Below are 27475 nucleotides of genomic sequence, written 5' to 3' on the forward strand. Positions count from 1 at the left end.
AATCATGGCAAAACATTAAATTTGAATCAATCGATAAAATCGGAAAATTCGCCCTACTTATATGTGGTGGGAAAAAACCCCAAATAAAGATAATTCAAACACTGTACACAATAATTCACACACCCCACATATCATATAGAAAGTAATTTAACATGGATTAAACTGAAGTTATGAAACACACAGCAGATGTTGCAAAGCTATGAAATGCAAATTTATTCTCATCCCAACTGAGTTGAATGCACACATGTCCTCTCACAAACACACACACAGCATGGCCTGAGCAAACACACCCATCTCTACTGGTGATGCCAGCGGCCCTCAGAAAACCTATTAGGGAGAGAGCATCCAGTCAGCCGTTCACACAACTCATTGTGTTCCACAGGGCTGTGTCTCCAAACCAGACAGAGCATCACTTTAGTGCAAAAGCAACAGAAGACTCATTCCAGAGCCCAACCAGCCAGTTATAGATTCATCTGAACATACAACGTCAGTGGCTAGTAATGTCATGCACACAACTGCTGTAGCTTCCATTTGCTAAATTGAGTTTAAAATTGTTGGCAGACATTATATTTTCACTGACATGTCTTTATTGTGTCTCATAGTAAATATTACTGTGGCACTCTGGAGCTGATTTTATCTTCACTTTCACCACTTATGACCACTTATCTATCTTCAATTTGGCTGGAATGTAAGTGCTGAAGTCAGACGAACTTTTCAGAGTTTGGAATTACAAGTGGGATCAGAAAAGAACTGAAAATAATAAGGCAAAAAAAGAAAGACTGAACAACTTGGCAAACTGTGTTTTTCTGTATAATTTATATAGGTCTTTCGTTAATTGTATTTGTGAGTTTGTCTCTGGCTGATTTCAATTTTTTCCCCCATGCTTTTTATGGAGAGTTGAGGGGGAAAGAGGAACAGAACTGAGAAAAATTTGCATGCCCAATTCAAATTTGTGATGTATATTTGTGATGTACATTTGTGATTTATATTATATTATATATTATATGTTGTTTATTTATTAGGTCTATTATTTTCCATTTTCGCTTTTAGTAACAGTACAGATAAATTAAAATAATAGAATAGCATTTTTGTGGTGGCACCGATGAAAATAAAAAGTGTTCTGTACAAGTGGAATTATTATAATTAAATTTATACATTTAATAAAATTAAATTCAATAATAATAATATAACACTTTTATAATAATATTTGCTTATTTATTTATTTTATTTTTACTCAGACTATATTTACTATATTTACTAACTGAAGGACTGCTATATTCTCTTGATCTGTGGAGGGTGCTCTGTTCAGAAGTTGGCCACGTCATATCTTGTTTCAGTAGAGTATTTTTGGAGCACTTGACAATCGGCCCTGCTGTTTGTGCATTTGTTTGTTTGCGTGTGTGAGCAAGAGTGACAGAAATACACACATGTACCTATATATGAGTGACTTTCAGCAGGATTTCCATACTCTGATTGATGCGGTCTCATGGGGAGACGTGGATAGAAGACATGAAACAAGACACGCACAGCACAGAAGATCGCTAACAGTCCTCTCCTTGATCCACTGCCACTCCTTCAGCTGTGTGTCCAGACGACAGGGTGACCTCAGGGCTCTTTTCAGATCTTTAACTAAGACAAATAGGAGCTCAATGAATCTTCGATGATGTCAACATGACCAGCAGTAACAGCAGCTCAACAATAAGTATTTTGTCCTGCTGCTCTGGATGGCCCTGTAGATTTTTGTACTTTCACCCTACTAACATTTTCTTTCTTCATGAAAATTAAGCATTTTATTTTTAGCAACACACTGTTGTGCTATGCTATATACGTGTGTATAGTGTGTATGTGTGTGTGTGTGTGTGTGTATATGTTTTGGGTACAAGTAGGTACACAAACAGACACACACACACACATATAAAATTTATATACTGTACATTTTATATATGTACAATGTGTGTGTGTGTGTGTAACCAAAAAACAAACTGTTTCTGGGAAATTATAGCATACGGTTTAACAGTTTATTGATTTTTATTTACAATCTTGCAATTTCAACAAAACCTACATTAACTTTGTCTCTATCAATATTTGATTGCCATTTAGATAACCTAGTTTCCCTGGTGACATATTTATACTAGCCCAGTTCATACAACAATGTTCAAATGATTACGTTTTTAAGACAATAGAAACACATAAAGGTAATCAATAAATGTAAAATGTTATGACAACGCAGCTAAGCTCAGTAGGTAAGTGACAGTTCATTCAGCTGGCCGCAAAATCTCTCACACTGGCCCAGCCGTCCATATTGTTGAGCCCTGCAGTAAAGAGCTCAAACAGCCGACAATATGAAGGATAAAGTCATTAATGGAACAGCAGTTTCTGAGGAATATCATTAAAACACTGACAGATTATTACTGTCCATTTCCCTCAGTTTTAAGTCAAAATCCTTACAGAATCATTGCTTCTTAATCTGAGCAGATGTGTTAATGAAAGAGTGTTTTAATTGATTTACTTATTTTCACATTTTATTTTAGTTGTAATGTTTAACCAATCATAGTTGGAGTGTTATGAGTTGGGTGGGGTGGGTTTACAGTATGTTTGGGCGGCAGAGACAGATTTGGGTTTGTGCTCTGTGGTCAGGGAGTGGTGTTTAGAGAAGGAGGCGCTGGATCAATGGGGCCTGTGTGCATGTGTAAAATGCTGTAGTATATGTTTGTCTGTGTGAGGTGTGTGTTTGATAGACAAATCCAGATATTATGGGGTTTACTATAGTAGGCTAGTGGTGCACAAAATGATATTCATGAGCTACATGCAAAGATTTTTTTAAATTTATTATTATTTTTAAGAAGCAGATAAAGTTAAAAAGTGTCATATATAACATATGACTGTATTTAACTGTAAAAAAAAAAGTCAGTTCTGGGCATTGTTGATGAATATCTCCCCCTAGTGGCGGTCAGTAGCACTGCTGTAATCCCCAGAGATCGTCAGAAAACGATAAACAGAAAACACTACAGTTCAAACGTTTAGGGTCAGTAAGTTTTTCCTTGAAATAAATGAATATTTTCATACATCAAGGATGCATTAAATTGATCCAAAGTGACAAAAGATTTTTATTTGAAGTAAATACTGTTCTTTTGAACATTGTTCATCAAAGAATCCTGGGGCAAAAAGCATATTCTCAGCATATTAGAATAATTTCTGAAGGATCATATGACACTGAAGACTGGAGTAATGATGCTGAAAATTCAGCTTTGCATCACAGGAATAAATTATATTTTAAAATATAATAAAATAGAAAATTGTTCTTTTAATTTTAGAATTACTGTCATGTTACTGTTTTACTGTACTTTTAATTAAATGCAACATTAGTGAACATAAGAGACTTTAAAACATTAAAACAGCTTACCAACCCTACATTTTTGAATGTGTGTGTGTGTGTCTGTATATGTACATATTTATTTTTTTACCATTTATAATTCTGCTGCTTCGATGTGACAAATCAGTTGTTCAAAATGCAATTAGTATGAAGTCAGAGAAAACTTTTTGTATTAATATAAAATTGAGAAAATGTGGTTTAAAAGGTTTTTAGATGGAGATCATAAAATATTTGAGATGAATTAAAATTACTTTTCTACTCTCTTTAGGAATGAAGCGTCCGTTGAGTCCTGTTGAAGACGGGTCACTGATTGAACAGACTGGGCATGAGGGTGTGTCCTCTGAAGGGGTGGAGTTTACAAGACTGGAAGCCCCACCGATAAACTCTCGTCCGAAGCGGGAGCGCAAACACAGGTCGTACACACTCTGTGAAGTGTGCAACATTCAGCTGAACTCCGCAGCACAAGCACAGATACACTACAATGGCAAAACACACCAGAAAAGACTCAAACACATAAACAACAACAACACAGGTATGATATGTGTGTCTTTCTCTGGTGTTCCTGTCATAACTGGAGCTCAAAAACTGGAGCTTCATGGTTAACATTATCCACCCAAATTGGGCATGTTCCTGGATCAACATCCTGGAAGTGCTTATCTGGCAACAAATCGGTGACCTCTGATTTAGGGAATAGTTTTAAGCTACTGATTTGTTGTTCCAGGGCCAATAAATTATGTGTATCTGGGAACATGATTTATTAGGGTGAATCACACTGTGTACTGTATGTTCTTGTGCATGTTGCTTAACATGATTTACCCAAGCAGGACAACATTCCTATCAACCAATCAGATTTTAGGTGTAAGTTTAGATGTAGAGCTGGGGCAACAACATTTTTATCAGCCAATCATTTCCCTCTGATTTCAAGGGTTGCTTTGAGCAGGGGATTCTTAACTTTTTGATCCCACAGACCCCAAAAATGATAACTCAAATGACAGCCATATTTTAATGTATAAAGACCACATTTATACTGTGGAAAACGTTACCTGTAAAATATTTAGTTTCTATTAAAGGGGTCATATGATGCTGCTAAAAAGAACATTATTTTGTGTATTTGGTGTAATGAAATGTGTTTATGCGGTTTAAGGTTAAAAAAACACATTATTTTCCACATACTGTACATTATTGATTCTCCTCTATGCCCCACCTTCCTGAAACGCGTCGATTTTTACAAAGCTCATCGGTCTGAAAAAGTGAGGTGTGCTGTGATTGGCCAGCTATCTAGTGCGTTGTGATTGGCCGAATACCTCAAGCGTGTGACGGAAATGTTACGCCCCTTACCATATTGTGATGATGCCCTGTCAGGCCGGAGCAATGATTCAAAAACATGAAAACCCATTATAAACGAGGCATTCGTTGCATTCATTGGGGACATAATTATGTATTATAATGACTTATACTGTCTTTTTACGCGTTGCGTTGCATCGCGCCGTGTAAACATAAAACCATGTCTGCATTTGTGATCGGAGAAATGACAAACAACAAGCACTACTCTACACTGCCCAAAAAACTCGCTTTAAATAAAAAAATATAAAAGACGTACTTACAGTCTTTGAGTCAGAACAGCCGGCATTGTAGTCTACTCTTCCAGGAAACAGTCCTCCATAAAATGTGCTGCACACATCCGAATATTTGGGATGAAGTGTTCTGGAACAGTGTTGTAAATACAACTTAACCACTGATTTCTAGTCATGTCCATTTTTTGGAAAGCCAAACAAAGTAGTTTCGCTTTCACAACGAAACAGCGTCACACACCACGGCCTACAGTCAGCAGAGGCCGGGGGATAAAGTGAGGAACGGCGGGAGGGTTAGAGTGAGTACTGAGCAGAGGAGTGGCCTTGAGAACGGCACGGCTGGCAATTTCGGCGAAGGAGCGTCCGGAAGGACATGTGACGACTCCGGTCTGGACTCTTCGTCCACGGTAAAAGCCGATCCGGCGATCCACAGCGCAAAGTTGTAGTATTTCCTCAGCGACCAGCACGGATCAGCTCTAGGCATGACGAAGCAGATATCGTCCTCTTTTGGAAGACCAAACAAAGTAGTTTCGCTTTCACAACGAAGCACACAGCGTCTTTAGGACATGGTGGTGGCGGCAACAACAAAACTACAGTGAGAATAAAAGTTACGCCTTCTTTCTTTGCGTGAACATTTGGGCGGCGTTATGCAAATCTTCCCACATAGCGACGTAGGTATGTGGGGGCGTGTTAGAACGAGTCGTTATAGGTAGGCGTGGCTGACTCTTAACTTTTATAAAGAATATCTCTTTGGATTTGAGACTTTAGTCTTTGCAACTTTACAGATCTTCTTTATGCACCAAGAGCTTGTAACACTCCAAAGAGAAAGGAAAAATTTAAATCGCATCATATGACCCCTTTAAGCTAACACTGATTTTCTACCTACTATTAGGTTACTGTTAGATGTATAAACCTGAAGAAAATGTTTAAAACTATGGCTGTAAGTCAAAGACATTTTTATTTTATTTTATTTTATTTATTTTTTAATGTCATTTTATTTTATATGTCAATTTATTTAAATTTTATTTATTTTATTTTTATTATATTTTATATATTTTATTTCACCCTTAAGTTAGGGGTACAAGTTGTAATAGGGTTTCCCCTATGATTGTGATAGCAATGTTGCTTCAGGACCAACAAAGATTGTTGATCCAGGAACATGTTCAACTTGGCTAAATCATGTCACGCTATTTATGTCCAAACATTTAACACACAATATTTAATAAATGCTGTGTTTAGATTTTTTGGTCACCTAATATTTTTTTCCTAATATTAGTATTAAATATGTAGAAACAATTTCTACACAAATCTGTATCTTTGCCAGTGCCACAGGACGTATCAACTTGGTGTTATTGACAAATTCATATTTATATGACATGCATACAGCTTTAAAAACATAATCAACCACCTTCATGTTGTCAGCTGGGGGTCTGACAGGCATCTTCATGTAATTCATACCCTTAGACCTCATTGTGTCCGTCTGCAGTTAATATGTGATTTTGACTCGACTCGCTTTTATGTTTCCATGGTGATGCGGCTTTAAAGCCCAGCTGATAGGTCAGGAAGGAGCAGTAAGGAGCTGTAAGTCTAGATGTCGGTCTGGAGATAATTGCAGGAGAGAAAGTTAGGCAGCTGGTGGCAGCTTTGTGTCGTGCAGCGTTATTTCCCCAGAAATGGGTGGAGTCAGACAGAATCACGTGATTGGAGGTGGAATTTGCCAAATTATTTGAACAACAGTAGAATAATCCAGTAACACGTTTGTCCTCGCACACAAAAACAGAGCTCTGCATAAACCTGCACAGACAGCAAGTACATGCAAATGCCACACACTCGAGACACAGGCCTGCAAACATAATTTCCCTTCTCTTGTAATGCAAATGTGAAATTAAAGCTAACTTCCATGCGGTTGATTCTTACACATAAAGACACACGCATGCACGGCCAATCATATGAGCAGCAGTCAGACCCACTTCAGGTGCCGGCTCTCATACAAATAGGCCATAATTACATAGCAACCGAACATGTTCACCATGGAAATGCTCAACGTGGCGACGCCCCCTTCAGCAACGGGGTACAGGCACTCACGGTCTCAGAGCCATCTAGATTTTATGCAGTTTTTGTGTGCGAGCGTGTCAGGGTGCACGATTCTACATGGTGAAGCTGTATGTTGTTTACGGGGAACTTCTGAAATGCTTGCCTATGTGTGAGTGTGCGTGTTTGCATTCAAGCACTAAGATATAAAGGCTCATTGATTAGCCATTCTGCTAATGTTCGACAGCATAATAGAAGTCAAATTAGACTGGACAACCTTTCCCATGAGCTTACAGCAATGCCTGAAGCCTAACTGAAGCTACACACACATAACACATCTGCTTGCATACACAAAACTGTGACTGACTCCTTCAGTACTGTATGCATCTTTCTCATTTTAAATGGACGGCACTATACAGCACAGTTCAGTAGCCAGTAATGCTGCATCATTAGCTACAGTTCCTTAATTTTGTGAGAGAATCAAAACATTTCGAACATGAGCAAGAAGAAATAAAAATGTGGTCATTTTGGGTAATAGCCATTTTTGAGAGTAATGTAATTGGTTGTCCATGATAAATAAATACAAATAAACAAATGCCATAAACACAAATTAATTTTTTGAATTTATTTAAATGCATTAAAAATATTGACAATTACTGTCTTTTTAAAAATATTTTCTAATGAAAGGCAATGCATTATTAAACAAATTATTTGAGTGAATGATTCAGTGATTCACTATTAAAACAGTCATTTGAGCTGTATCCAAATATGCATACTTGCCTACTATTTACTACACAAAAAAGAGCATGTCCAAATTTACAGTATTCATAAAACTGCAGATGAAAGTACCCAGATTCCCTATTATTACAGGTGATATTTTGTGCATCCGATGGATGCTCAAATATCCCATGAGGCCACAGGAGAGGAGTTGTGAATATTATGTGACCTACCAGCGTTGCATTGTTTTGCTACCAAATCCTACATGGTGGATGTAGTAAATCTGAATTTCATTTATACTACACACACATACATACTATAAAACATAATTTTTAACAGTCACTTAGTAATTACTTATTGCTTAAAAATAATACAATTATTCTTTAATTATTTGACTTGCAGCTTGTCTGGGACACTGCATGGGAACTGTTGTGTAATATACTGTAAGGCAGGGGTCTCCAAACGTTTTTACACCACGAAGCGGTTAAGTTTTCAAAATATTATCGGTCCAAGCGTTTTAATTGGCTTTCCTACCTGCCTGTCAATGTATGTATTAGCATACCTCTGCGCACCCGGTTCGCACAGACAGGATACGTCATCAGCGCGTTCACGCACGCTGTGCAGACAGAGCGAGAATGGCAGACAAACATCAACAACCCGATCTTCCTTCCTGGTATTGTAGTAGTACTTTTAAAGTTTTCTCACCGGTGAATGACACATGATGTAGCCCAGTGGTTCCCAATTCCAGTCCTCACAACCCCCTCTACTGCCACGACTCCTGAAAAACTTTTTCATTCCATGTCACCCCATCAAGCTCTCGCTGGATCCGCTCCTCTGCTATCAATGAGAGGAACGTCTGTACTTCCTCAACAGACCACAAAACCACTTTTTGGTTGTTAAAAAAAGGTGCGCTCATTCAAACGGTTACGTTCGGTCCTTCACTGGCTGTGCTGATTTAAATCTAGTGGTTCTGTTGTGTTTGTGTCACAAGTTCAGTGATGATTCTCCATGATCCGATGATTCTGATCAGTGATCAGCAGAGTTTACACGTCATGTTATGGTAACGGTACGGTTCACTTGGAACCTCAACCGAGGTGGTACTAAAAAAAGTACCAGGTAACAGGCACTGTACCCAGTGGAAAACCCCCCAAAAGTGAACCATGAAGCCGTACCATGCAGTGGAAAAGCGCCGTTAACCGGCTCGTTAGAAGTGAGCTACGTGCATGAACTGTGTTCCGATCGATATGATCCCTATTCAATGTCCATTGCTCCCTACTCCCTGAGCAGGGGAAATCCATTGAAGTTTACTTCACTTCAGGACATTCATTCACGGATTTGCGCTGCGCAGCGTCTTCACACACAGGCGAAACTTACTAGAGAAGTGTGAAGTGTGACATAATATACCTCTGTAAATAAATACTATTTAAATTTACGTCTCGCACACTTTAATACCCTTTGTATGGAACATATGCTCACTTCAAACTGGAATTGGGAACCACTGATGTAGCCTATTGTAGTAATGTTGTCTCTGGTATTATGGTCTGTGAGCGTATATGCGTTCAGGGGGCGTGGCTTTGGACGGCGATTGCAGGGAGGGTGGGATGTTCGCTTTCAGTGCTATCAAGCTAAAGTTAGCATTTTCCAAGATCTCCTACTGCACCTTTAAACCCCTAATATATGACAGATCACAGCAATCTTTCATTTACTAATTTAACATGAAATCATCAAATTGCTACTTCATATCAATTAATGAAAATGAAAATACAATGAAAATACAGAATAATTAGAACAGTCATTAACGCGCGGTGCAATAAATAAAATAATGTCATATCTATACACATTTTTCCCAGAATGTTCTTGCGACTTGGTAGCAATTCTTCCACGGCCTGGTAGTGTGTCGCAATATTTGACTCAATTAACTCAAAACAACGTTGAACATGATAATAAACTCAATACAATAAAATGAGTGTATTTTAAATTATACGCATTCCAGAACTCACTGTATTATACTTTTTATACATTTTAGAAGTCATTCTACTTAACAGTTAAAACTAAATTCTAGATTGCCTATGGTAAAACTGAAAATCAGTTTTAGAAAAATTAAATGCGTTTGTGTTGACGTGTTTGTGTGTGTGTGTGTGTGTGTGTTTGTGTTTCACTTTCATGTCATTAGGGAAAGGCAAAAGCCTGGAAACTTGATTTACGGCGACACTCAAACACACACACACAGACACGCTAAGTAAGAGTCTTATCACTGCTCACCTTCTGTTGACTCCTCCAGGCCCCTGTACTCAAACCTACATAATCAGCATGACTGCACACACACACACACACACATGCCATGAGGAGGGTAAGATGAATATGTGCTTGCAGGGATATCATATCTACCTTTTATTTTGTTCCATTTAAATAATTATAGTCAGTCTGTTTTGGAATTGTTTGCATACATGAACAATGGCTATACAAGACTCTGTATGTTTAAATCCCTCTGAGCATCTGCTTTTGTCCACATTTGTTAACGGTCCACTCTAGCTGACAGACAATTTTACTTCACCCCATCTATTTCTCTCTAAAAACAAATTTCCCCCTCTACCCTTTTCTCTTTATTTTCCAACTCTTCTCTCTCGTTCTTCATTTTACCTCATTCTTATCTGTCCTTCCCCTTATCTCAACACCCCCACCATCCCAATCCCCAGACAGGTGCATCATGGGTATGCTACGTAATGTGACTGCTGAGATTAGCAATCTTCTCTCAGGCTGCCCTGGACACACACATACACACTCAAAAAAGCGGTACATAGTAGATCTGCTGTGTATTTGTGAGTAAAGATAAATCCGCTAACACCATAGTTTCAGCCTCAATCTGAAGAATTTCTGACATCCTCAATCCTGCTTACTATCAATCCTTAGCATCAATCCTGCTAACCATTATGACTATATATGATAGATGTATATCCTGGCCAGTGACAAGAATGTAGTTGTTCAGACTTCAAATATGCAGTTTGTAAATAAAAATGTGAAAATTTGCTTCAACGTTTTTGGAGGTGTGAGTTCCAGGGCTTCAGTTCATAAACCCGCCGAGAGCGCCTCACCTCAGCCAGTTCTTCTGGAATTTACATCTGGCTCTGATGTCTCTATAGTGGTTAAACATGATATATAATTTGTTTTGGGTAAATCAGTAAGTCTTATTAATCTATTATTTGTTCCAGAGCAAATAGTTTCGGCTGAGGGCAAAATCTCATCACATTATATTTTATAGATAACGTTAATGCTGTATATCAGAGTGCTGCCTTTGTTCTTTTGACTGAATTGCCTAGCAACTTTTATGATGGCTGTTGTTGTTGTTAAATAAATATTATTATTCAATAAATATTATTTTATATAAATAATAGTATTTAATAATGGTATTTAGTATTGAGAAACTGTGTGTGTGTGTGTTTGTGATGGTGATTTTAGTTACATTATTTTGCCATTAGATGGCGACAAGAGACCATGAGTGTTTTTATGAGTGAGTCAGCAGTAAAGGCTTTTATATTGAAAGAGGGGGTTATTTTTACTTTCAACAACAGCTTGTAAGAAGCAGCCAACAAATGCACTGAGCAATGCTCTCAATGGAAATCACCCTTAACAGATGAAAGGATAGTATGACAAAGATATCGCTTTCCTCAGCGGATATTCAAACTAATGTTTTATTGTGAATATGAGATTGAGCTGAAGAATGAATGCTGTATCAGATGCAGGTAATCACACTCGTTCAGTCAGTCTCTCTCATAATACTCTACTACACATAATACAGTGAGCTTTTAATACAGTAATATAATTTTTCAATGAATCAACTCTACTTTCCTTCACAGAATTTTCGAATTAGTAACAGAGGCTTGGGCTCAGCTGTTAAACTGTCAACTTTAGATTTGAATCCGTGGCGAGCGGAAGTAGTTCTGCACAAAAGAGGGCTTTTAAAAACACTACGTTGTTGTTTCTTATGTATTTACACACTCGTGCCGTTGAACTGTTGTATTAACGCAATGTCACACTCGTAGCCGTAAGATATCGCTGTATCAGCACGCTGTGATTTCCTAAGGCACTGCTACTGGTGTGATATTGCTCATATATGCTATGAAATGGATACATTTGAATCTTTAAAAATATGAAGTTACATCATTTGAAATGCATTTAAAATATTTATTTAAAATTACATATATAAGGCCTTTATATTGCCATGGCCTGCTCTCTCGATATTGGTATCTACATTGTTTGGTAAAAAACCAAAACCAAGCTGCTAATAATTGTGACCTTTAGCCAGCCACTTATCCTGAAGCCTCTTCAAGAGTATAGTATTGTGTTGTATTGTAAAGCTCTTTAGATGAAAGGTGGCTGCTAAATAGCAAATTTACGTAAGTGTGTGTACAGTATTGTCATTTATACCAATGTTTGCTTTAGTGAACACTTGCTGGTATTTTTTGGTACAGTGCTTCATCTGTGTGTGTTGTGTAATTGTGTTTTGCATGTTTATTCTGCTCCTCTGTTTGTCTTTCTCTGTCTTTCATGCTGTCCGTCTCTGGTCTCCTCTAATGCAGCGTGAGGTATTGGATTATAGCGACTCTGTGTGTGTGTCTGTGAGAGAGAGAGAGATTTATTAAAGGCTGAAATTTTCTGCATGATTGTGTCTGCACAGCTGCGTTTTTCTACCATTCCAGTGTACTCTCTCAATCTCTCTCTCTCTCTTTCTTCCTTTGACTTTCCTCTTTTATCACCATTTTTTATTTGATTATTCACAGCTTCTCTCTTTTTTCATTGTTTCACCCTATTACTCTTCACGTGGTCTAATGTCGCTTCTCTGAGAAGAAGATGGAAGAGTTCAATGTCCAACAGATTTTAACTTTTTTTTTAAGGTGATGTTATTTGTGGCCATTATAATAATACCACACAAATAATGATTTATGAAATGAAATAATAATTACTTATTTTTCTTGTAGGCTATTAAAAAGTTTGAATTGTTGGTAAAACTGTTTGTGACTTTATTTATTCATTTAGACCATCAAACAGAAATTCTAAATTAATGAAGTTGTCAAGCACTCCAACTGTCCCCTTATCTGCAATTGGTCAGTCAAACAGCAAAGCTTTTACACTTCTCAGAAATTCAACAATAGATTACTGTGCACAAAATGTACAGTAATTTAAAGTCACAATTATGACGCACGTCCGGTTAAATTTTGTCGCATATACTCTGCGGTTTATTAAGATGTAAAACTAGAGGTCAGACAAATTAATTACAGCACACACACAGAGAGTGTACGGATTCAACCTTGGAGCACACTCAAGCGTGAGGATATTTCACAGCGTAACACTTTACCAAAGGACCGTCACATTCAGTTCAGAGAGCGACACTGGGTCTTTCATTGTTATTCATGTATTAATTTATGCACGGGGAGTGAGCGAATGGGGCTGTATTATGCAGATGAGTTAGTGTTTCATGATGAAAATTTTCCGGTTGGCTGATCCGGGTGGCTGCAGTTAATGATAAAGTATGGCAGAACGACAGGAACAGAGGGTGAAATAAACGAAGAGAGAGAGCAAAAGAGTATTTATTACTAAAAACAATCTGATCCAGAAACATATTGGTCATGGCGCTGGATCATCATAGAGGCATTTACATCACCACCATTAGCATCATGGCCATTGTCATCAGCATCATCATCACCGTCTTCATCGTCATCAGTGTATTAAATCACAAGGGCATAATATGTCGTGTCAGGAACTCTTCCTATGATTCCCTGAACCGACAGCGGACAAATCACTCCACTCTATTACACATCAATGTTCATCAGCGTGCACAAGGTGGAGTTTGTGTGTGTGCGTTTTTGTTGACATTTAATTATTTTCCCAATTATACACGGCTGTTCTTATGTTGTAGCTGCGCAACAACTCTCTTCATGCCGATGAAGAGGAAGGACAGAGAGAGGAATGTACTGGAGTCGAGTCGTGAAGGCTAAGGGTTGCAAGCGCGTGCTTTGTTGGGCAGCGCTTGACTGAACGAGTCTTTGCTTGGGGTGATGTCTGTAGCGTGTAATTAGGATTTCATCATTTCTCTCATTCAGGCGAAAAATGGCACAATCTGGATTTGAAGACACACACCATGAGAAAAAACAACAGCACACTTCTAGTCTTCCTCCTATGTTTCTGATGGCGTCTCTCACACATACACACACAAACTCATACTGTTATTCTCAGTGTGGTTAAACCCCATTGGCTGGTCAGGGGAATGGATGTCCTAATCCCTTTATCAGACCAAACAGATGCTGCCCCAGAACAAAGAGGGGTCCAGTGTGAGTGTGTGTGCGCATGTGTGACATTGAGCGCAGGTCACTGGAGTATATGCGTTTGACTCAGGCTAATATGCTGCTGTGAAATATTCAGGTTTTACATTCTCATCAAATCACTTCAGATTCATCGTGACACCCATATTATGGGATGTTCATTTGAATGTTGCAGAAAGGATGTGAATACCCATGCACACTTTGAACGCATAATCCATCATGTTTTATTTTAAAATATTGTCAATATTGTCATTATTTTATAATGTTCTGAATATCTTTTTAAACCACCATAAAATATTTATATTAAAAAAAGACTAACATATCTCTATTCTGTATTGTGTTTTTTGTTTATTTATTATATATATATAAATATATTAGTGCTAAGTTTTTGTTTGCATAATATATGTGTGTATATTATTTTGTATATGTAAATACAAACATGTCACGGTTGCCTACTGTTAGGAGCGAGGAAATGAGGGATTTCACACAGAACAGTCTTTAATGATCCACAGGAGGAAACACATGGTAGCCAGGAGTCACACGTAGTACAAAGACGTTCAGAACCGACAAACACAGACTGCGCAGACTGGGGCTAAATATTCAGGATAATTGGGAAGATACAGGTGTATGGGATGACTATTTAAACTAAACGTGGACAAGAACAAGACCAAATAAGGGAACACTAGAACAGAAACGGGGGCAAAACAGAACATAGACAATCCAGAATCCTGACATATCGCCCCCCTCCCGAAAGGTGCGTCCTCGCACCGTAGAACAGAGAGGGGGGGGGAACTAAGGAGGAGGCTCAGGAGGAGGACAGACACCCGGGAGGGGGCCGACAGACAGAGACCAGGGAGGCAATGAAGGAGGGATGAGACAGGAGGGGCCCGGAGCAGGAGGAGCCAAGCAGGACCCAGGCCACAGCCATGATGGCGGCCCACGGTGGAGCCGACGGAGGGAGGAGCCATGGAGGAGCAATGGCCGCCGAATCCAGGGGGCCGACCAACGGCGGCGGAGCAGGTGGTGGAGGAGCCCGAGGCAGAGAGCCAATGAGCCAGAGGGATGGCGAGGATCCGGGGGGCCAGGGTGGAGCCGAGGGCTCTGGCAACCGAGGCGGAGATCCGCGGTGGAGCCGGAGCGACTGAGGACCAAGGTGGTGCTGGCGGGAGGAAGGAGCCCAATAGAGCCGGTGGGACGGATCGACGAGGTGCAGCCGAGGAGTGGAGTTCTGAGGCGATGGCAGGTCGACGCCCGACCAAGGCGGAGCCGGAGGGACGAGGGAGCCCGGTGGATCGACGGGTGACAGATGGAAGCGAGGGAGCTAGGAGCCGAGGTGGAGCCGCTGGGTCTATGGGCCGAGGCGGAGTCCGGGCCTCGGAGGCTGAAGGTGGAGGTGAGGGATTCTCCAGCCAAGGGACGACGCTGGAGGATGGCAGATCCGCGGAGCTTACACCATAATGATGGTGGGCTGAGGGCGAGCAGAGGGGCTGCCAGACGACAGCGGTGGAGGAGCGGGTGAGAGGGCAGGCATTTGTGAGCCTCCGGGCATTCAGTGCTAAACTCTGGATCGGGAGTCTCCTCTAGGCTGAACACGGGAACAGGATGGCGCTCTGGAGGAGAGGGCACTGGAGGGCGCTCTGGACTGGATTCGGGGACTGGAGCCCTCTCCTCTTTGGTGTGGTACATTCGCCACGCTATACTCAGCTGACCCTCAGCCACGGTGCAGGGGGCGGAGCTCCTCTCTGCACTCACACCGTCCGTGGCTTTCTCCCTCGTGATGGGCATCGTCGCCGGCTCTCGCACCTGGTCTGACGGGTTCAGCTCTGCGTCCGGGCCAGGGCGGAGCTCCTCTCTGCACTCACACCGTCCGTGGCTTTCTCCCTCGTGACGGGCATCGTCGCCGGCTCTCGCACCTGGTCTGACGGGTTCAGCTCTGCGTCCGGGCCAATCCTCTGCTCAGTCGCTCGGCTTTGCGCTGGCTCGCTGATCGCGGCAAGAAATGGCTCTCCGTCAACGGTGGGCTCGGGCTGGTGCTCCGCATCGCGGGGAGATGGTGGGCTGGGCTCTGGGTTGGGAGTGGTACTTGCAAGATCCCCCTCGGGACAGACGGTGAATGGGGATCCGTGTCTCGCAGTGTCCACTCCACAAAGGTGGCAAAACTCGCTCGAGGGCCTTCCTTGGATGACGGCACTCTGTACGCCGAGTTTAGGCTGGCATCATAGAACGCACAGAGCGCATCGTCCGGGAAGTTGGAGAGGTTGGCAAGGACCATGAACAGTTTGGTGTGGACCTTGAGCGATCTCTCCCCCTGCTCCAGCAGGAGGAAGAGGTACTCCGGGCGGGTGAAGGGATCTATACACGGAGCACAATGGGAAAAAAAGACACTGAGGAAAACACGGAAACAATACGGAGGGGAAACATGCAATAAACTGTTTGTCGGTCGGTTCTTCTGTCACGGTTGCCTATTGTTAGGAGCGAGGAAACGAGGGATTTCACACAGAACAGTCTTTAATGATCCACAGGAGGAAACACAGGGTAGCCAGGAGTCACACGTAGCACAAAGATGTTCAGAACCGACAAACACAGACTGCACAGACTGGGGCTAAATACACAGGATAATTGCAAAGACACAGGTGTATGGGATGACTAATTAAACTAAACGAGGACAGGAACAAGACCAAATAAGGGGACACTAGAACAGAAACGGGCAAAACAGAACATAGACAATCCAGAATCCTGACAAAACACATGCATGTATATATTTAAGAAAAATATATTATATATATATATATATATATATACATACATACAGGGCCATCCTTAGGCAGGTGCAACTGGTGCGGTCACACCGGGCCCCACGCTTATATATATTATTGCAGTTTAAAATAACTGTTTTGTTTTTAATATTTTAAAATGTATTCCTATGATGTCAAATCTGAATTTTCAGCATCATTACTCAAGTCTTCTGTGTCACATGATCCTCCAGAATTCGTTCTGATATGCTGATTTGGTGCTCAAGAAACACTTATTAATATTATAAGTGTTTAAACAGTTGTGTTGCTTAATATTTTTGTGGAAACTGTAATACATTATTTTCAGAAAATAGAAAGCTCAAAAAGAATAGCATTGATTGGAAATAGAAATCTTCATAGCTTTTATATATTTAATGTATATTATAAACATTTTATATTACTTGTAATATACAATATACTATTTAATGTATTCAAATTATTAAAAAAAACTCTTTTTTTCATGTATTTACATGTATTTTGTTAATCAAAATATTACCTGCTAGTAGATGTTGCTTATTGTCATAATATTATGATTTTGAGAATATTTTTGGGTGTGCTGTTTGGTATAACTTTTAAAAATGTAAATGTTGTAGTGTGTTAGAGTTGTGTGTTTATTGCGTTGTTGTTTATGTGTGTGTTGGTGTCAGTGAGCATTTGTGTTCTGATGTGTGTGTTTGTGTCAGGGGGTGTTTGTGTTGTGTGTGTTTTTCTCTGTCGGCTCTTGTCAGTGTCAGATCTCTTCAGTGCTCTGATGGTCAGTGACAGCCCCGCACAGGAAATGATGTTCAGGAAGCAACCTCAAGCTCCATATGACACTATGTTGGCAGAGCAGCCTGTCTTTGTGCGTGCTTGTGTGTGTTGCATATATCTCATCATCTAATCAAAGTGGGGTAATGTTGTGCATGACTGTGACAAATCTCTTTCTCACTCTCTCGTACGCACACACGGTCTCTTTCAGAAGTTAAAGGAGTAGCTCACTGAAAAATGACATTTCAGTCATTTACTCACTTTCATGTCACGCCAAACCTGTTTGACCTCGATCTTTCTAGAACACAAAAGGAGAAATTCTTAGAAATGAATGGCTTCTATCATGCTTGCAAGAGTCATTCCTTTTGCTTGACCTTTACATTCTGCTTTATGGACTTCTTTTTACTGGTTTTCCAGTCTCTCTCTCTCTCCCTCACTTTGTCTGTCAGTTTCTCTTTCCCAGGTGCTTAAGACTTGAGCTCCATTCTTTCCATTCTCTTTTCCATTCTCTGTCTCTAAATACACATATGTATTCGCTCTCTTTGTCGTCCCCCCAGCCCCTGTCATTATTCCATAATGTCATGCAGCAGGAGCGCCAGCAGTGTGGGATGTTGTTTGCTTTAGTTTGTAAGCCTTTTTGTTCTTCGATTTTCCAGGTTATGTGTGTGAAAACTCTTTCTCTCACGCATATTCCTTTTGCTAGTGGCACTTGTTCGCACAGTTCCTAAATCTGTCAAATTGTTGTGCTCAAAATGTTCATTCACTACTTTACAGCAGAGGTTTTGCATTCATTGGGTGGTATTTTAAATCTACGCATCTCCATGTATGTTTCTTATGAAAAATAATGATAAATTAAACTGAAATGTGTATAAAGGAAATAATCTGCATAGAACTGCACTGAACAAATGGTATAGAAACCATTTTTATCTCAGAAAGTGCTAGTAAATTTTCAATTACAAAGAAACAGCAAGTAACACATTGAATTAAACATGAACTTTTGAAGTAGAAAAACTGAAGTAGTATTTTCATGTAAAACAGCCCAATATTTTTTATTTTATAAAAAAAATAGATAATTTCTAGTCACAATGTAATTTTAGTCTTAGAATTTAATTTAAAAATCAAACACTTTTTAGTGTAACACATGATAGCATAAAGAGTAATACAAATCTTGTGTGTTTATTTGTTGTTTAGCTATTAAACACGACAGCAATAGTCACTACTTATGATGAACAGCAGTCAAAAAAATTTTTGAGATAGCTTTATTATTCCCTAAGCAAAGGGAAATATTGTCAACCTTGAAAATCTCAAGCTGCCAGTTTCTCTCTTGACCTCATCAGCAGTTTTTCTGTTTGACAGCCCGCCTTACCATTCAGACTCACTTGGACCTGTGCAAGTGTGGAGGAGGCAGATGGACTAGCAGACTAGCATGTCCAGACAGTGAGATGCTTCCATGTGCTCGTACCAGCCATTTGGATTAAAAGGTGCAAGTAAATTAAGAAAGGAAACAAGATAACAAAGGCTGCCTCATTAGAAATGAAATGCTTACTGTACCATTTAAATATAGCCAAAAGCTGCCGTATGGTAGGTGTGTTTCACTTGTTCTGAATGATGGAATTGATTGGCAGGCTGCTTTATTTACATCAGCCATATTTTCAGCTGAAAGGATTTCCACTGAGCGATACGCTAAGGTCATGATACCGCTCTGAATGTCTGTCTGCAGCTGTAATAGACTCTTAACGCTACTGGAGGAGTAAATCACTTCCTCCTTCACCTGCCCATCACCTCTTGTAATACGCCCTACTGCACTCTGGGATACTGAAGGTTTGAAGACTAATTGCTGAATTATTCAAATGATTCAAGAACAGTTTTGACTTTTGAGGACTTTTGAAAAGTACTCAATATTCTATACATTTTGCTCAAGCAATTGTGAGACATGTACTGTATATAGTTTATTTTTGACCGTTGGTGTAGTTTAAAGGCATAGTTCACCCCAAAAAATTATATTTTGTAATTATTTACTTACCCTAATGTTTTTTGTTTGTTTTTTGTTGTTATTGTTGTAGTTGTTGTCTTTGAGCTTGACAGTCCATCGTCACTATAAGTTGTTGTTGTATGAAATAGATCTATGTAGAAGATCTTTTAAATGTAATATTATTTTAAAAATATAAAAAAATATATATGTATTAAAAATAGTAAATTATGTTTATCTGAAAGTGTAACAATGCAAACAGGTTTTCTGTAAGGGGTAGGTTTAGGGTTAGGGGATAGAAAATATCGTTTGGTCAGTATAAAAGTAATAGAAGTCTATGGAAAGTCCCCACAATTCACGGAAACATGTATATGTGTGTGTGTGTGTGTGTGTGTGGTCCTGGTAAACCCTACATTATGGAGACAAAATGTCCCCACAAAGGGGAAATTTGAATCCGAAAAAAAAATGTGTGTGTGTGTGTGTGTGGTCCTGGTAAACCCTACATTATGGAGACAAAATGTCCCCACAAAGATGGCAATATCCGAAATCCTTGGCCTTATTGGGGCCTTTTTTTAGTCCCCATGAGGAAACAAGCTTATAAATCATACAGAATAAAGTTTTTTGAAAATCTAAAAATGCACAAAGTTTGCTGTGAGGGGTGGGTTTAGGTGTAGGGTTGGTGTAGGGCGATAGAAAATACAGTTTGTACAGTAGAAAAAACATTACGCCTATGGAGATTCCCCATAAAACATTGAAACCCAACATTTGTGTGTGTACCATGGAAAAAATACCATGAGAGTGGTTTGAAACAATATGAGAGTGAGTAAATAATGAATACATTTTTATTTTAGGCAAACTATTTGTTTATCTAAACTGAGAGATGAGAATTCTATTTTGATGCTCTTAAAGAGGCTGAATCATTTATTGTATTATATAGTTCTGTTACTTGGGCACAGCACAGACAAACACTAATCCATGTGTGTGGATGGATGGATGGCGGAAGTATTTTGGCAGGAAGAGGGCACAGCTGTCTCCGCTAATTTCTCAGTGTTCAGAGCTTCAGGCTGAGCAAACTGTAACACACATACACACACATGCACACAGAACCGGCATACATCTGATCACTGTTTGTGCTATGTCTACAATATTACGTAACATATGCTAAGCGAGACGACTCATGAACACAGTACATACACCTGGAAGTGATGGAATTCATTTTTGGTTGATAATGTTGTGGTAAAAATAAGATCACAGATGCAGAAATGCAATTTTAAAGTATATGTGTTAAAGAATTGAATAATGTATTCATAGATGTAGATCACTTCTTTTCTTTCTAGTCATGTGTCACAAACAGCCCACTCTGCAGTGCTGAAACAACAAGTGACCACTGCAAACCCCCACTGATGCTCAGAGACCTCCAGGGGAAACTCTAGCTTCGTGAGGGAGAGGTGTTTATGGCACCAGTAGGGGGTCCTCAGGCTGGGATCCAAATACCCCAGAGCACTGATGCAGATACAGTACCATGCTGTAATAAGTGCCAGCCAACAGATATATGGCCTGAAATATTTACACCAAAATGTCCTGTTCAGTTTCTAATCTCCCCCAATCATTCACAGACTGCATTGCCGATGCTTATTCTGCTTGTTCACTGTTTCAGACCAAAGTATGTGAGTCGTGCAGAATAGGAAGTTAAGTTTTCCGAAAAGAGCTCAGAGACCTCCAGGGGAAACTCTAGCTTCGTGAGGGAGAGGTGTTTATGGCACCAGTAGGGGGTCCTCAGGCTGGGATCCAAATACCCCAGAGCACTGATGCAGATACAGTACCATGCTGTAATAAGTGCCAGCCAACAGATTTATGGCCTGAAATATTTACACCAAAATGTCCTGTTCAGTTTCTAATCTCCCCCAATCATTCACAGACTGCATTGCCGATGCTTATTCTGCTTGTTCACTGTTCCAGACCAAAGTATGTGAGTCGTGCAGAATAGGAAGTTGAGTTTTCCGAAAAGACAAAATGTTAGTCTCTGGTCAATGTAAAACCTGGAGTGGAGCTGAAGCCAAGTGCTTATAGAATGATTTAAGATGGGAGAATCTACTTTATAGCATGCAAAAAGATGTGACATGAGTAGTGTGTCTGAATTGGCTGTATTTATAAAATGGTAGGCAAAAAAGATTCCGAAGTAAACATCCAATGAAGCATCTTTTGAGTCCAGGTGGATTCATAAATTCTGGTGAAGTACCCTGACTAACCCTGACAGTGGCAACATGGTGAATGTACTATCTCCTGATTGTATTCATACTAAACTCATGCGTACTTTATGTAGATTGTTTTAATGATTGCAAAGTAAGTTATTCACTGAATGTAATACCTACTCTGATAGTTGACGATTTTATGGACGCAATAAATCTCTGCTGCTTTACACATATGCTGTTCTAGCTTGGTTTCAACTTCACGCTTTGGCTTCTTTTGGAACTATATTTTTTGATGGAGAAAACAAACAAACAAACTGAAGGCCTTTCAAATCAAGGATGATAAATGATAACTATAAAAGTTTAAATAATCATAATTCTAAGAATTACAACACTGCTATAAAGGTAACGTTACACATGTCCACAGGAACGTTATGATTGTAATAACTTCAAAAAGGACGTTTCCCAAAAGCATCGCTAGCTATGATTTAATTTAACTATTGGTAACGATGGAAATTGCAACCATAGTTGCTTTTGGGAAACGCACAAAAGAGTGATTTTTTTTCAGCTGATGAACGATAAAATCATTGACTGCCAATCAGAATCCACCCAACTTTAAAGAGCTCGATCATTTAAAGTGGCAGACTACATAACTTTATCGTGAGTTGGTTGTTGACGCTTATATAGTTCTTGGGGTGACACTTTATTTTAAGGTGTTCTTGTTACACAGGTTACATGTACTTACTATTATAATAACAATACATTATGCATAATTACATGCAAGTAATCCTAAACCAACCCCTAATCCTAACCCTAACCATATGTGACCCTGGAGCACAAAACCAGTCATAAGGGTCAATTTTTTGAAATTGAGATTTATACAGCATCTGAAAGCTGAATAAATAAGCTTTCTATTGATGTATGGTTTGTTAGGATAGGACAGTGTTTGGCTAAAAATAACATTTGAAAATCTGGAATCTGAGGGTGCAAAAATATCTAAATATTGATAAAATCGCCTTTACAGTTGACCAAATGAAGTTCTTGGTAATGCATATTACCAAACAAAAATTACGTTTTGATATATTTACGGTAGGAAATTAAAATATATATATCTTCATGGAACATGATCTTTACTTAATATCCTAATGATTTTTGTCATAAAAGAAAAATCTATAATTTTGACCCATACAATGTATTGGATATATTTCTACAAATATACCTGTGCTACTTATGACTGGTTTTGTGATCCAGGGTCACATATTGTAAATACATGTAGTTAATATTACTCAGTACTTAAATCTATAATTACACTGTAACAAGGACACCTTCAAATAAAGTGTAGCCGTTCTTGGCAACATTAACTGACTGGTTTTTGCCTTAAAACAAGCATTTTTGCTTCAACATACCGTTTCATTCTAGAACAGTAAATGTCTTATTAAGAGTATGTGTGCTAAATGATCTAGAATTGTTGGAGGTGGAAAAATACCCCCCACCTTTCACAGACGCGCACAGAATTATTTAGTTGAAATCAAGGACCATGAAAGGAGAAAATAGCACCAGCTAATTTTCCCATCTGTGCCGTTCGTTCAGGTTAAGCGGCAGGCAGCAAAAAGAGCGAGAGGAGGTGGTAGTGGTGGAGGGGGAGTAGATGGGGGTAAAAGACTGTCGATCATAGTCTCTCCTCCTCCTCCTCCTCCTCCCGTTCCCCGTCGAGGCGCGCAGATCAGCGGAGCACTGAGTGGCGAGCGTGTGTAACGTTTCTTCTGACACATCAACTCTAAGACCAGAAACAAGAGTGAGACTCATCGAAGAGTGAGAAATCTGAGGGGAAAAGACACATTTCAAACTGTCGGAGAGTATTTATCAACCGTTCTGATTTTCCTGCGCTGATTATTTTTTCTTTTGGTTGGTTTCTTTTTGGAAACCAGGATAGGCTACCTTTCACAACATGCTGATCGGTAAGTCAGTTCCGATAGAGATGTTGTTGTATTTGTGTTTGTGGCATATGCTGTATGAAAGTCTTAAATGTGGCGCTGAGGATGTCTTCTCGTGCCCAAACTCCTCGCGCTCTGCGCCCTCACCACCGGCACGCGCAAAGCTTTTCAGTCTAGCTTCACTCGTATTGTTTAATCGATCGTTAAAACGAGAACTTTCCAGAAAATATAAGGCAGGCGATGTAGAATTTTCCAGAAGCAGAGATGCTCAAGAAGTGGTTCTGTGTGTGGCAGATTTGGTAGCTCGCGACGCTGGCAGATGCGCGTGCGACTGTCATACGCGTGCCATCAAACGACCTTCAGTGTATTAACTTGGGTGGCGTTTTGTCCAGTCAACACCTGCAAAAGCCAGGACTTAATATTACAAGTCCAGCATGAGAGATTTTTTTGGATCCATAGTCCCAGTTTAATCGGTAGCAGGTGCCATGGTCCATGAAACACATGTTTTTTACGTCTCTGTAGTGCGAGAGACCGATGGACAGATACAAAAAACACGAGAGAACCAGAGACGATAAAAGGAATGGTGTGTATTTTTGTTGATCTCTTATGACACGGCCGAGCGCATTGGAATGGCATTAAAAAAACTTTCGTGCTCTCTCTTTCTCTCTCTCTCTCTCTCTCTCTCTCTCTCTCTCGCTTGCTCACTGGTCCTCCTCATAGCAAGACAGTGAGGTAGGCTACAGCAATGCAGAAATTAGCTTTATTCGTTTATGCATCGTAAAAATATGTGCGATTTTATTCTGCACATTTTATGAACAAACGTGAGTTTATAAAAAAATTAATAAAACGGCCTAGATGTCATTCACACGCCGCCACTGTTTTGAATAGTGTGCCGAGTACAAATTATTTTAAAGAATGTTTTCTTTTTGATTCATGCGAAAAAATATTTTTCTTCGATTAAAACATTTATTCTTTAAAGTCCTCCTTTTTAAAGGCATCTTGTCTCCTCGAAGCACCTGGTGTTCCTCACACGAGCTCAAAGCAGCGGAGCGGAAAATTAAAAATGATAAAGGATTGATCCTGCACGCGCTGAAAATGCTTTATCAATAAGGCAGCTCATTTAAGGAAACCGTTCGAGTTTTCTATTTTTCTTAGCGCATGAATTTAGTTGGGATCGAATCCATTTGTGCATTTCATTACGGTGCTTTTTTCTTTTTTGGGTTTCCATTTTTGAGTTTTTTTCTGATCTTAATAGGTTTTAATAAACTGTGCTGAATATAAACGTATATTTAGTATTCAAAAATACAGTGTATTTTTTATTATCATTTGTATCTGTCATTTTTGTTTTTATTTGTAAAAATTAGTTCTAATTCTATTGGAGTTTTTTTATTTCAGGTTTTTATATAATTAGAATTGCTGTGTTTTAATAAATGTGTTCTAAATGTAATATTAGTCTGTAATATATAGTCTTTTGTAAATATATTGTAAGTAATATAAAAGGAAGCAGGAAAGATTTAAATGTCCTTCTCACCTCCTTGCTCTCAATTTCTCTCAGCTAGATACCAATGCTCTGTCCGCTTAGCAACACGGACAAAAAGGACACACAGATGTTACAAAGCTATTCAAAGTTACCGAAACCACAAAGCTGTTTAAATAAAGATGCTTAGATTAAATCCAAGAAAATGGAGGAAAAGACAAAGAGAAGAGGAAAAAAGGGCAGAAAGCTGCAGCATGAAATGGCTCCAGCATTCACTCACAGTTACTCTGAAATCAGCACACAGACGATCACCATCAAGTGATCTTGTCTGTATGTTAACTATCCATCACCCTGCACTCAGGTGTGAATTACCTGCTAATGTGAAGACCTGAACAGCTCAGGTTATGGGGACAAAGGTCATGACGGAAACCCTTGACATTCTTTAACAGTCTTGAACAATGTACATTTATTTCAGTTACTTGCATTGACTACACCTTGACCTTCATTTTTTAGTGTTAGCTGGACTGGTCAGTATTTTATTTCTGTGCTATTGAGATACGTTTTTTTTTTACATGTCTGAGTGCTTTTCATAAATCGGCTCAGTTCAATTCCGTCTCAAAGATTCTCCCCTATAATTGCAGAGGTGTTTGAATGTGAGTGCTGCTCTCTGGGCTGAAGTCACACCACAAACATTTCGATTTTTCGGCTCTGTTTTCTCAACCCCTCTCTCACTGTCATGGTTTCAGTTGTCGTGGCAGCGCCCCAGCCCATACCCTTGACATTCTTTAACAGTCTTGAACAATGTACATTTATTTCAGTTACTTGCATTGACTACACCTTGACCTTCATTTTTTAGTGTTAGCTGGACTGGTCAGTATTTTATTTCTGTGCTATTGAGATACGTTTTTTTTTTACATGTCTGAGTGCTTTTCATAAATCGGCTCAGTTCAATTCCGTCTCAAAGATTCTCCCCTATAATTGCAGAGGTGTTTGAATGTGAGTGCTGCTCTCTGGGCTGAAGTCACACCACAAACATTTCGATTTTTCAGCTCTGTTTTCTCAACCCCTCTCTCACTGTCATGGTTTCAGTTGTCGTGGCAGCGCCCCAGCCCATGTGTGTTTGTAAGTGTGGGGAATGCGGTAATACCGTCCTTTAAGCGAATGCTCTTTGCCAGCCGCATATTATACTCTGGAACTCTCTAGGAAGGCCACACCAAAACACTGCAAACTCAGTGTAAGACATTTTATTCACAATTCTTGTTTTTTATTAGAAACATATATCTGCAATTATGAAATTGTTAAGAACTCCATTGCTCCTGAAAAATATTAAAGACTTTTAAAGAAAAATAAATAGTCAAATGTATTATTTAAAATGTATTGTTTGTCCAGTGCATGTTAACAGGTACATTTACTATGAATAATTATTTTTCCACCTAATGTAGTTCATTATGCTAATAATAGATTGTTAACAGTGGCAGAAACTTAATATCAAATGTGTTTTTATAGTCATTTTACAGGGGCTAGAATGTGGCTCCTCCAATCAGAATTTAGAATTTGAATAATCTGTTTTATAATAGAGATTTGATCCAAAACCTTGCACCGTTCTTCAAAAACCTGCTGTGCTTCTATCACAGATACTCGCTGCAGATTTGCCATTGGAAATTCAGACACTGCGTCAGCTTTTAATTTTCTGATCTTTTTACATTCTGGCCTTCAGCATGGCCTCCAGATATTTACCACCCCGCATTTTTCAGCCCGTGACGCAGTGCACTGATGCACCATTTTATAGCGACGTCCAGAGCGAATGGTCTGAAAGCCGCGTTCCTTTGTAAGATTCTGCGTTTTGGCTCGCCGGAGCCTCTCCTTCGGTAATGGTGGTTATATTCAACTCATCTATTTAGTGACGCAGTGAATGTATGTCTGCTCCCTGTAGAACAGTGAATGAGTGACAGGGCGAGTCATTAAAATGAAATGACGGCATGGGCTTGATTGGCCTGTCAGTACGCGTGATGTGCTCGTGTGTGTGTGTGTGTGTGTGTGTGAGCGAGTGTGTGACAATGACAAGAGGGTAAGTCATATGCTCTCAGCAGGGGTTACAAGACGAAAAATGACCGTCTATGAATGTGTGTTTGTGAATGTTTATCAAAACAGGCTGAGAGTGAGTGTATGTGTACAAAGAAGATGGTCTTTGTCAATGCACTGAGCTGTTGTTCTAAACACAAACTCGCCTTGCACTTGACTTCATGACCCAGAGAGAGAGCTGCAGGATGAAACAGGGATCGTTGAGTCTGAATTCACCTGAAATGGACAGAAATGTGCTCTCTCGCTCTGATTAGAGTGTGACAGTCTTTGAAGCAG

The 27475-nt window shown here is 39.5% G+C and overlaps 1 protein-coding gene across 3 annotated transcripts in view; it reads left to right on the forward strand.

Moving 5' to 3' along the window:
* The window catches only part of LOC107567657 (zinc finger protein 385D-like), a 92953-nt gene that overhangs the window by 25441 nt on the left and 40037 nt on the right, over window positions 1-27475 (forward strand). For 2 of the 3 annotated variants that reach the window (XM_016253369.1, XM_016253376.1), the window contains exon 2: window positions 3642-3905. In XM_016253369.1, coding sequence (XP_016108855.1) covers window positions 3642-3905 — 264 coding nt within the window. Of the gene's footprint in view, window positions 1-3641; window positions 3906-23372; window positions 23665-27475 lie in introns of those variants that run through there. The other variant, XM_016253383.1, reaches the window with a different exon arrangement.

This window comes from Sinocyclocheilus grahami, unplaced genomic scaffold (genome assembly GCF_001515645.1).
Source record: "Sinocyclocheilus grahami isolate Dianchi unplaced genomic scaffold, SAMN03320097.WGS_v1.1 scaffold27.1, whole genome shotgun sequence".
Classification (NCBI taxonomy): domain Eukaryota; kingdom Metazoa; phylum Chordata; class Actinopteri; order Cypriniformes; family Cyprinidae; genus Sinocyclocheilus; species Sinocyclocheilus grahami.